The sequence below is a fragment of the Garra rufa genome, chromosome 20 (assembly GCF_049309525.1).
Source record: "Garra rufa chromosome 20, GarRuf1.0, whole genome shotgun sequence".
NCBI lineage: Eukaryota > Metazoa > Chordata > Actinopteri > Cypriniformes > Cyprinidae > Garra > Garra rufa.
In genome coordinates, this window is record NC_133380.1 from 37,248,921 (window position 1) to 37,261,952 (window position 13,032).

The 13,032-nt window shown below is 35.0% G+C and overlaps 1 protein-coding gene across 2 annotated transcripts in view; it reads right to left on the minus strand.

Moving 5' to 3' along the window:
* Positions 1-3,265: 3,265 nt before the first annotated feature.
* Positions 3,266-13,032, minus strand: part of socs7 (suppressor of cytokine signaling 7) — a 21,105-nt gene continuing 11,338 nt past the window's right edge. For both annotated transcript variants that reach the window (XM_073825800.1, XM_073825799.1), the window contains 6 exons: positions 10,600-10,745; positions 10,224-10,392; positions 8,859-8,987; positions 6,648-6,783; positions 4,024-4,164; positions 3,266-3,932 (listed from right to left, as the gene is read on the minus strand). In XM_073825800.1, coding sequence (XP_073681901.1) covers positions 4,044-4,164; positions 6,648-6,783; positions 8,859-8,987; positions 10,224-10,392; positions 10,600-10,745 — 701 coding nt within the window. In that variant the 3' untranslated portion in view covers positions 3,266-3,932; positions 4,024-4,043. The remainder of the gene's footprint in view (positions 3,933-4,023; positions 4,165-6,647; positions 6,784-8,858; positions 8,988-10,223; positions 10,393-10,599; positions 10,746-13,032) is intronic.

Genomic DNA, 13,032 nt, shown 5'->3' on the forward strand with positions numbered 1-13,032 from the left:
AATAGGTAAAGCATATCAATCAAAAGTAATTGACAACTATTTCGATCGATCAACCTGCGTGCACTTTGTTACTTTTCTATTGCAATATGAAAGCAGGTGCTCCATCAGAATATATGGCTGTTGCGCAGCCTACAGGTGATGGATGGTGCATCTCATTAATGCAACCAGCTGCTTCAAGGCCAAAATGCTTTGATTTTGTAAATGCTGTTTGTTCAGTGACCCCAATATTAGTTCATTTTAATGTTTAGCCATTGTTAGCTTAATATAGGTTAAAAAAAAAGACATATTTAACCATATTTTTGTAAACAGAAGTGAGCTAAATCTAACAAAACCTCTCTTTGGGGACTTAGTCAATTGTAAATAAAATACAAAAACGTAGTTTATCAAAGTAGATGCAAACAGTGTTTTTTGGATGTTTCCTTTACACTAGTCTGAAATATCACATTATGAAAAGCCAATTCTTAAAATCTCAAAATTGACCAGTGCATTAAAAAACAATGTTTTTGCCTGTAGTGCCTCGCCTTATATTTATGTACAGTGGATATGTCCCTAAAACCTTCAAACTGGCTGTTATTAAGCCTCTCATTAAAAAAACACAACTTGATCCCAACTAATTAAATAATTACAGACCAATCTCAAATCTCCCTTTTCTGTCAAAGATACTAGAAAAGGTAGTATCCTCACAATTGTGTTCCTTCTTAGAGAAAAATGATATCTGTGAGGATTTCCAGTCAGGTTTTAGACCTTTTCATAGTACTGAGACTTAGAGTTACAAATGACCTTCTCCTGTCATCCGATCGTGGATGCATCTCTCTATTATGCTACTGGATCTTAGTGCTGCGTTTGATACTATTGACCACAATATTCTTTTAAATAGACTTTAAAATTATGTTGGCATTAGGGGTAGTGCACTGGCTTGGTTCGAATCGTACTTATCTGACCGGCATCAGTTTGTAGCAGTGAATGACGAGGTATCATATCAGTCACAAGTGCAGTATGGAGTACCTCAAGGCTCAGTACTAGGGCCATTACTTTTTACGCTTTATATGTTACTCTTGGGAGATATCATCAGGAAACATGGTGTTAGCTTTCACTGTTATGCTGATGATACGTAGGTCTGTATTTCTTCGCGGCCCGGCGAAACATACCAATTTGAAAAACTAACAGAATGCATAGTTGAAATAAAAAATTGGAGTAATTTCTTATTACTAAATTCTGAAAAAACAGAGGTATTAATTATTGGACCTAAAACCTCCGCATGTAATTACCTAAAGCATTGTCTAATACTCGATGGCTGCTTCCCAATTCTTTGTCATCAGTTAGGAACCTAGGTGTCCTATTCGATAGCAATCTTTCCTTCGAAATCCACATTTCTAGCATTTGCAAAACCACATTTTTCCATCTAAAAAATATATCGAAATTACGACCTATGCTCACGATGTCAAATGCAGAAACGTTAATTCATGCACTCATGACCTCAAGGGTAGATTATTGTAATGCTTTACTGAGCGGCTGTTCTGCACGCTTAATAAACAAACTCCAGCTGGTCCAAAATGCAGCAGCTAGAGTTCTTACTAGAACCAGAAAGTATGAGCATATTAGCCCAGTTCTGTCAGCACTGCACTGGCTCCCTATTAAACATTGTATAGATTTTAAAATTTTGCTAATTACTTATAAAGGCCTGAATGGTTTAGCTCCTCAGTACTTGAGCGAGCTCTATCATATTATAGTCCCTCACGTCCGCTGCTTTCTCAAAACTCGGGCGGCAGATCATTTTCATATTTAGTTACGAAACTCTGGAACAATCTACCTAACACAGTTCGGGAGGCAGACACACTCTGTCAGTTTAAATCTAGATTAAAGACACATCTCTTTATTTCTATAATCCAAATCTGTTAAAGGATTGTTAGGCTGCATAAATTAGGTCAGCCGGAACCGGAAACACTTCCCATAACACCTGATGTACTCGTTGCATCAGAAGAAGAATGGCATCTTTCCTTCTTATTCCGAGGTCACCGTAGCCACCAGATCATGTATTCAGATCAGACAGACACTGCACTCTCCCGGATCCAGTCCATACCCATCAGCACCTAGAGATAACCTCTACAGCCCTGAAAGTCAGCAGAGACCATGTCAACTAGATGAACCCCAGAGACAGATCATCAGTGAAGACCTCATCACCTAGACGGCCATCGACACAAGACTGCAAAAACCAGATGAGTCCTCTCCAATCTGACTTTGTGGCAACATGGAACTTTTGCATCTACATTAATATTAGTCTGTTTCTTCTTATTCCGAGGTCACCATAGCCACCAGATCCAGTCTGTATCCAGTGCAGATGGTCACTGCAGTCCCCCGGATCCAGTCCGTACCAAGAGCAGATGGTACATCAGCACCTACAGCCAAATATCAGCGGATACCATGTCAACTAGATGAGCCCCAGAGACAGATCATCAAGGCCACAGGAACCAGATGAGTCCTCTGCAATTTGACTTTGATGCAACATGGAACTTTTGCATTATTGACACACTATTGTCCTATTTTAATACTGTAAGGTTGCTTTGACACAACTTGTATTGTAAAAAGTGCTGTATAAATAATCATGACTTGACTACAGTTGAAGTCAAACGTTTACAATGAAAGAGATCATACAAAATGCATGTCATTTTTTAAGTTGGTTGATCAGGGTAAATGTAACTTATTTTGTCTTCTGGGAAACATGCACGTATCTTCTGTAGCTTCTGAAAGGCAGTACTAAATAAAAAAATATGATATTTAGGCAAAATGAAAAAAAATGTACACATCTTCATTCTGTTCAAAAGTTTTCACCCCCAGCTCTAACTGCATTGTGTTTCCTGCTGGAGCATCAGTGAGTGTTTGAACCTTCTGTAATAGTTAGAGTCTCTCAGTTGTCCTCAGTGTGAAAAGATGGATCTAAAATCATACAGTCAATGTTGGAAAGGGTTCAAATACACAAAAATGCTGAAAAACCAAATGATTTGTGGGACTTGAAGGACTTTTCTGAAAAACAGTGGGCAGTTTGACCATTCAGGAGAAAAACACAGCTGTGGATCATTCAGGTAACACAGTATTAAGAATCAAGAGTAAACTTTTGAACTGGGTCATTTTTATAAATTGTAAACGTCTTTTATGTGAAATATCTTATTCAGGTTAGTACTAAAAAAATAACATGCATTTTGTATGATTCCTCTTATTTTGCTAAAATAATTAAAATTGTGCAATTTCTGACTTTAACTATATATGTATATAAATAAATAACATTAGTAACTCGCTATAGTGATCTGCAAGGAAAAACAGATGCATCCAGTGGCAAGACCAACCGATTCTAATCCTAAATCATAAATAATGTGAAAAGTCATCAAGTATACCACCACTTATTTTCAAGTTTACTTTGTCTTTTACTCAAAATACAGTTCATGTGGCCTGATCAGACTGAAGGAGTTACAATCAGGGAAAGGACAAATAAAGGGGTCACACACTCCACCCAGGGGCAGGGGCCTGATGAGGAAAGAAAGAAGAACCAAACAGAGACGGATTCACAAACTGGCCAGTTTAAAAACTCCAGTGTAATATAACCTACAGATGAAGGCTTTTGCTAGTACCCCAAGTCAAATGTCCTCGTTCAGTTTTTTTTTACTTATTATTTTTTTATATAAGTCCACTGTTTGCTGTCCAGTGACCTTTCAAGTCCTTTGTCTATCATGTCAGTCTCTGGATTTATTTGCCTGCTCAACATAGACAGTATTCCAGCACTCCTCTGTACTCCCTCTGTCCGCGTATTGGTCAAAGAGGAGGGGCCAGTCGGCTGATGTTCATTGGCTTCTGCTGGAAGACTGGCAGGGAGTTGGAGCAGAGCTGTGCACCAGGAAGTGTCCATGCGCTGTTCCATCTATTATCCACACACAGAAATCCTACAAAAGAATACAATTGCGTTTCATTATTTAAACATGTTGGCATTGAGTTCAATATAATGAATGTAGAAGGATCATAGCTAGTACGTACAGTGAAAAGGAGCGATCTGGCTATGTTTCAGACTCGGCTTCCTGTTCCACACCTGATGCCTGGCGCATGCCTTTGACTGACAGGTACATCTCTTCCTCTGGATCATAGTAATAGAACTTCCTCAAGTAGACAATGAGCGGTCTAAGATGAAAAAAAATAAGAGTTAGTCTTTTTAGGCACTTTGTATTGCTTTAAAATGTTTTTTACATTTTTATTTCAATGAAGCCACATGACATACGGTTAAAATATGTGATACACTCAAAGTTAGCTCATTTATGACAAAAATAACTGTAAATGATTATAATCGTAATTGTATTAATTTTCGATTAATACATTTTTTTAATAGGACAACTGCATGCCAAATTCTATATATGGGCCATTCAACAGAATTGGTTCAAAGTCAGAGTTGGAAACATCTTGAAAAAAATTGTCTTTTTCCAAATTGCAAATTGTATAATATCCAAGGTACACATTTCTAGTAATTATGCAGTTAATATTGTATTTTTAGGAAGTTTTGGAATATTTGTCCTCCCCCCAAATTTGTTACTACTGGAGCACAGTAATATATAATTTAATAAGAAGGGTTATATTGACCTATTAAGATTATAGCCGCTTTTCCACTATCGGGCCGAACCGTTCTTAGAACGGTCGGGTACAGTTCCAGTTGTGTTTCCACCTGAGCCTGGTACGGCACGGAACGATTACAAACCGTTCTCGGCCCGGAATTCTCGGCACGGTTAGACAACCGCGCTGAACCGGGCTGGTAAAATGCGTGTGCATGACGTCGCCATGCTGTTGCCTGGCTACCAGTTTCTTTATGGCTAAGCGGATGCGCTGTAAGCAGATACGGTAAATATAAATATAAATGGCTGAGACACTTTGGTCTGTGGATGAAACATTTGCGCTAATATTGATATTTGGACAGAAAGAAAAATTCAAAAACAGCTGGAGGGTGCAAAGAGAAACAAAAAGTTTTTAAAATTATAGCGCAGTGTCTTGCAGAGTAGGGCATTAAGAAAAGTTCAAAACAGTGCCGGGAAAAAATAAAAAACTCAAACATACATATCACATCCAAAAGGACAATAACAGTAGAAGCGGGGCTGTCTACTCTTGCGTTCCCAAGGCAACGACTTGACGCATTTGTATTTACATTCCAAAGAGTTCCGTTATCTGCACCACAGTGGAAAATCAAACCGTATCTGTGCTGACTGGCCCGGATCGGCACGGAACAGAACGGTTAAGCATTGAGAACGGTTCGGCCCGATAGTGGAAAAGCGGCTTTTGTCTACATCTACATTGTAAATATATATTTTTTTCAATTTTATAAAAAAATTTTTTAGAGGTAAATCAATAATAACTACAATTTTAACAATATTTCAAGTGTGATTTATGAGATTTGTTGTATTTTGAATCCAATTTTCTTTGTAAAAGGCAAAAAGTTGGTCATACTGATTTCAAAGTTAAGGATTGATTAGTTTGAATATACATTGAACTAAAAACTATCATAACATCTTAGATGATAATTCAGTATACTTTATTTTTGACAAAACATCCCATGTTTTGGTCGTGACTGCACATTTTCAATAGTGACAGTAATGTTTTGGTAGTGACCAGATCACATTACAGATTTTTAACGCACATAATAAAACAGTACTAAAACATACAAAAAAAAATTATAAAACTGTACTTAAATTTTGCTTATTTACTTATGTGTTTCCTTTTGTGACTACCGAAACAATGACATGTTTTGGTTGTGACTGTTTCGGTAGTGACAATTTTAGGGAATAACACCAAAAAAAAAAACTTAGATGTCACTACCGAAACTTCACAATTTTAGATACTTTTGAATCCAGCTTAAAGGAACACTCCACTTTTTTTGGAAATAGGCTAATTCTCTATTGATTTTTACCGTTCTCCTGTTCTGGCGATATCACTTTTAGCATAGCTTAGCATAGATCATTGAATCCTATTAGACCAATAGCATAACGTAAAAAATGACCAACCAGTTTCGGTGTTTTTCCTATTTAAAACTTGACTCTTCTGTAGTTATATTGTGTACTAAGACCGGCGGAAAATGTAAAGATGTGATTTTCTAGGCCGATAAGATTAGAAACTACACTCCCATTCCGGCGTAATAGTCGAGGAAGTTTGCTGCCGTAACATGGCCGAAGCAGGCGCAGTAATATCACGCAGCACATCGCAGCACAACGTGACCAACTGCATGCACAGGGAGCGTTCCTCGTTGGAAGTTACCTAGCTGGGAACTAATTTCAGGCGCTGCGTGATATTACTGCGCCTGCTGTAGCATAATAGGACCCCTTTAAATTAAAGTTGAACCACTGATATCACATGGACTTTTTGACAATCTTTCTGGGCCTCAGCTACGTTGCTGTCTATGCAGGGTCAGAAAGCTCTCGGATTTCATCAAAAATATTTTCATTTGTGTTCTAAAGATGAACAAAAGTTCTATGGGTTTGTAACGACATGAGGGTAAGGAACTATTGACAGAATTTTCATTTTTGGGTGTACTACCCCTTTAACAATCTTACAGATATCAAACTTCTGAATGGTAGTGTATCACAAATCTAAATGAGCAAAATAACATAAGTGTGAGTGAGTCATACTTGGGGAGAGGCAGCTCCTGGATGTGGTCTATGCGGACGAGTTGTCGGATGCAGAAACGGCACAGATGCTGGAGTGATTTCACATTGCTGAAGCGTGAGACCGGATAGAGCAGCTGCACAGGGGTCGGAGGCAACCCTAAAACAGACACCACACATTTCATTACTTTCACCTTTCATCTCTAACACCCTCAAACGTGGTTTTGGTTTTTTACAAGCAATATAAATAAACTCTGCCTTTTGCGTCTGTGCATATTGCTACCACAAGCACATTAGACTAAACAATGGTTATTGTTAACAAAAACCAAAACTATTAAAAATAGTTTGCATTAAGGGGAGACACTGCAGGCAAAAACACTGTTTTTTTCATGCACCTGTCAAGTTTGAGATTTTGGGCTTTTTGGTGTTTCATAAAGTGTTTTTTCATACTACTGTAAAGAAAGCATCCAAAAGACACTGTTAAGTGTTTCTTTTATAGCACTTCATCTATTTGTGTCAATAGATTTCAATGACAATACATATTTTTAAAGGCCGTTTTCTGAAAATGATTTTTTTTTTCTCCTACACTGAGCCATAAATCTCCACTTCAGTAGCACTTACACACACCAAACTTTATATTTTTATTCCTGTCTATATCCTGAAGGTTTTTACAGAGGTATTTGTTCATATATAATTTGCTTGATTTTATACATTTTTTTTCCCAAAAATGGTAAAAAAATACATGGTTTTCTGTCTGTTCTGTTTTTTCTGAATTATGGAGTGACGAAATGAGATACCCCAAATCCCCTCTGAAAAAGTTTTGACTCTAATATGTCAAATAAATTAAACAAGAATTTTGAAACTGACTTCATCCAGTGTTTAGATTTTTGTACTAGAAATGTATGCAAATTAGGGCATATTTCATTAAACAATGCCTCATTTGCATATTTAAACCTAACATTTTAGAAAACTTGTAATACATTTTTTTTTGCAATTATCAATGTAATCAATCAACTGGGCAAGTAAGGTGACAACTATTAGTTAATTTTTTTTACCCTATTCCCCTATAGTGTCTCGCCTTAATTGAAATAAAGTTATAAGATATAAGCTAAAATAAAATAAAAAATATCAGATAAGTACTGAAACTGAAAGTACTAATACTACATACTAATAGGAGCCAAATTGTTGCTACATTACTTTTTTAAAAGAATTAAGTTTTCATTGAGAGCTACTGAATATATCAGGCTATTATCTACATGCTAAAACTATTATCTAACATAGAATTAATCTATCATGAAATGCTGCTAGTTTTAAACATAAAATGTCTCTATACCCCCTTAAAATTACATATATTCAAATGTAATATGTGACCCTGGACCACAAAACCAGTCATAAGTGTCAATAATAAATAAGCTGTCCATTGACGTATGGTTTGTTAGGTTATGACAATATTTGGCCGAGATACAACTATTTGAAAATCTGGAATCTGAGGGTGCAAAAAAATCAAAATACTGAAAAAAATCACCTTTAAAGTTGTCCAAATTAGTTCTCAATGCATATTACTAATCAAAAATTAAGTTTTGATGTATTTACAGTAGGAAATTTATAAAATATCTTCATTGAACATTTTCTTTACTTAATATCCTAATGATTTTGGCATTAAAGAAAAATCGATAATTTTGACCCATACAATGTATTTTTGGCTATTGCTATAAATACACCTGTTCTACTTGAGTCACATATTTAGCCAATGTATTATGTCCCACCCATTATCTTCCAAGAAAAAAAGACTAAAAAGTAGTGTCAGGCACTTTTTGTCCCTATTTATCCCTCCTGCTTTAGTAAACAGAACAATTAATTGTTTTTTATTCATCAGTAGTGGCTGAGAATCCTAATTTATCAAATAGTTAATATAATAGTTCTATATAATAGTTCTCAGGTGCATAGAATAAAAAGAAGTATATATATCAACCAGGTAGCTGAACCACTTGAAACATGCAATCAGACCAAAAAAGAGCAGTGAAGAAAGCATGGGCTGAAATTTCTAGTCTTTGGTCTGTTTTTAAGGCTACTTGCAATTTTGTCACTTTTTGACTTTTGCATATGAAAAAAAAAAAAGATATATATTATTGATTGATTGATTTTTTGGTCCAGTGTGTAGAACAATTTTGGCTACCTGGTTGAGAATCCTGTCTGCAATGTCTTGTCAGTTGAGCAGGATATTTGTAGCCTTACCAGGTACACGTGAACGTAGGAAGTAGAGGAATTTTCCATTTTTAGAGTGCATGATGGCTCGCTCAATGAATTCGACCACAGAATGGCAGCGGTCCTCAAATTTAGGGTGGCACCATAAACTGAAGGTTCCTGAAAAGTTAAAAACAAACTTTAGGGGAAAAAAATACACTCGAAAAATATACTTTGGATATACTTAAGAAAATTCTCCAATTTTTTCAAATTACATTTATGATTTGGCTCAAACCTTACATTTTTATTTCATTTTAATTATATCAATTTTCCAGAGACAAAAACATTCATACAAAGTAAAATGATTATTTATTTATTTATTTATTTGAGACCATATCAATGTATTTTCTTTAGACATGAAAAAATGTCAATATTATATACAGTGCCTTGCAAAAGTATTCATACCCCTTCATTTTTTTTTTTTTTACATTTTATGTTGCTGCCTTTTGTTTTAAATTACCTTTTTTTCCACATCAATCTACACTCCATGCACCGTAATGACAAAGGAAAAACAGAATTGTCACAACTTCATACATTTATTAAAAATAAAAAACTGAAATAAGTACATTGCATAAGTATTCATACCCTAAAGCACAAGGTCTTTTTGGGTATGATGCAGCAAGATTTGCACATCAACAAGTAATTTAAGGTAATTTAAAGCAGTTTAACATAAGGCAGCAACATAACGAAATGTGAAAAAGCTAAAGGGGTATGAATGAATAAGGCACTGCATGTATATGTTCTTTATTTTTACATTTTTAAAATTTTTAAATTAGCTATATGAAAGTAGATAAAAGTAATAACGTTTTGTTAGTACATGATTAATTTACTCGATATAAGACAACTTTAAATTCCTTAATAGTTATTGTGATGACTTTTCAAAATATGCATCACAGTTTCTGCTATCCACTTACAAAAAAAAAAAAAGTAATCACGCACACTACGAAGCCTCTCAATATCCAAATGAGACAAATGCGATATCACTGAAAAAACAGACTCTGTGTATTACAAGACTTTTTAAAGCATTCAAATTGGATTAGCGGTTCAAAAGTTATTAAACATTTAAGAACAATAGTTGTTTTTAGCCAAGGGCGGCTGTCTTGGTCTTTGAGGGTTAAACAAAAACATTTATTGACTACTGATTTGAGTTTTCAAATATGGATGCAGGAATAACTGTCAATTTGCAGGTGGTGAAATCTTATCGGTTTATTCAGGAAGCGCAATCAACACTGATCTTAAACGGATTTCAAACCACACAGGAGGATGTGGTTTAGTTTGTTAGTTTAGTTAGTTTGCATTGGCATTTGGCTACATTTTTCACAGAGTTTTCAGATATGTCTATACACACGTGTTTACCTCTGTAGTGCTCCATTCGCGTGTGGTGTGTGACTCCCTGTGAGCGAAAGCTGAGGCTGAGGATGTAACGTGGGTCTGAACTGTCCCGCACCAAAAACGAGCCATCTGGTTTTCCTCTCAGTTTCATTTCAGCATCCTCCCAGTTCATCGGCCCCCAATACCAGCCACACTGCCAGATGACATAAACACACAATTACCATACAAAGGTGTTGAAAGGATGCTTATAGAAAAAACATGTGAAACCCACAACCGCAGGAAACCACAGTCATTATTCACAGTTAAAAGATCTATAAATAAACATGCTAAATGATATTACAATCAAATGAGTGGAAATTTTCAGTTGTTTCTTGACATGTCAACTGTTTTTGTCTCTCACCCGCTCCAGCTCTCTCAGGCTGGCAGTGAAGCTGCTGGAATCGGCTCCTCTCAATGGACACATGATTGGGGGCGGGGCCACTCTAGCAGGGGCCGGGGTCTCCATTGGTGATGGGGTCGAATGTGGAAGTGCCCGGAAGAAAGCATCTGAGACACAAATGGAGCATTTTTAAATACAACAGCAATTAATAAGTTGCATTTCATTTAAAAGTAGCTAAATAGCCATTCAAAAGTTTGATCAAAAGTACAGCAAAAACAGTAGTATTTTCAAACATGATTCTAAATTAAAATATCTGTTTTCTGTTTAAGCATATTTTAAAATATAAATATGTGTGATGCAAAGCTGAAATGTCAACATTATTACTTCAGTCTTCAGTCACACTATTCTTCAGAAATCAGTCTAATATGTTGATTTGCCGATCAAGAGAATTTTTTATTATTATCAATGCTAAAAATAGTTGTTTAATATTTTTTTCTGGAAACCATGACACTTTTTGTCCAGATTCTCTAATAAATATAAAATTTTGAAAAACAGCATTTATACATAACAAATGTCTTTACTGTAACTTTTGATCAATTTAATGCATCCTTGCTAAAAAAAAGTTTTTATTAAAGACTCAACGGTAGTAAGTTTTGTACCGTAGTAGAAGTTGACAAATAATGACAAATAATAATATCGATATAAGGGAAAGTGTATATTTTAGGTCCTGTAACTGATTTTATCAGGTTTTTCATTATAGTGTGACATAGCTGTAATTTATGTTTTAATTTTTAACTGCTAAATATACAAATATCCCAAATGAATAATATGAGATTCTTAAAGGAGTAGTTCATTTTCAGTACAAGAATTTACAGATAAAGTACTCACCCCCTTGTCATCCAAGATGTTCATGTCTTTCTTTCTTCAGTCGTAAAGAAAATATTTTTTTTTCAGTAAAACATTTCAGGATTTCTCTCCATATAATGGACTTCTATGGTGCCCCAGAGTTTAAACTTCCAAAATGCAGCTTCAAAGGGCTCTAAATGATCCCAGCCAAGGGATATCTAGCAAAACGTTGGGTTATGTTCTAAAAAAAAAAAAATTGCAAAGTATATAAGTTGTCAATGTTTTTAGAAAATAACCGATTGTTTTGCTAGATAAGACCCTTTTTTCCTTGGCTGGGATCATTTAGAGCCCTTTGAAGCTGCATTTAAACTGCATTTTGGAAGTTCAAACTCGGGGGCACCATAGAAGTCCATTATATGGAGAGAAATCCTGAAATGTTTTCCTCAAGAAATATAATTTCCTATCGTCTGAAGAAATAAAGACATGAACATCTTGGATGACAAGGGGGTGATTAAATTATCTGTAAATTTTTGTTCTCTCCTTTAATTTCTCTCAGACAACTGAACAATTCCATTTTGGTAAATTGCCCTGTTCAATTCACAAAACACATGCTGAGCTTTAGTGACAACATGCCCCAGTTTTGTCATATATTGTGTTCATGTTTACCCAACAGCTAGAGTTTCATCTGCAAACAGAATTTACAAAAATAATTCTAATTTAATAGATTTCTGAACCCTGTTCAATTCACAAAACACATGTTGAGCTTTCGTTACAACATGCCCCAGTTAGGTTTGATACAGAAGACACCCACTAGTGTAACAACCTTGTCAGGCATATTTACAACAAAAATCAATTTATGACCATTTTCTTTCACCCCAAATACTTATTAGTTATAATTCTACATTTTTAAAATGTGCAACTATCCTACATTTGTCAGTAAGTATTTTTTTCTAATTTAGAACAATACAATTAATATGCTCCTTATATATATGTGACCCTGGACCACAAAATCAGTCTTAAGTTGCTGGGGTATATTTGTAGCAATAGCCAAAAATACATTGCATGGGTCAAAATTTTTGATTTTTCTTTTTTGTCAAAAATCATTAGGAAGTAGGGCTGGGCGATTTGGCCTAAAATCAAAATCTCGATTAATTGAACATTTTAACCCGATTACGAATTAATGAACGATTATTTTATTCATTAATAAAATTATATTTAATTATATTTAAATTTTTTTTTTTTTTGGCCTTCATAGTTCACTGACAAGTTTTGTACAGTAAATATGCGCACATATTACAAGTGAGAGATTTTTGAATGAAGGGTGCACACACTATCTACTATCTATGATTATTTATTGAACATCAGTGTTGAACAACTGAAATTAAAGCACACATTGCTTAAAATGAAAAGTCACATTTTTCTTAAATTAGTGAAAATAAATAACTTGCACTTTTGGAAACAAAATAAATTATTTATAAAAATAATACTAAATATTAAAAGTAGAAAATAAGCAGTATCTCTTCAAAATAAAATTACTCTTGTATATCCTGTAAATACTTTTTACTGTATAAATACTGTTTAAGCTCTCCATCGACATGTCAGCGGAAT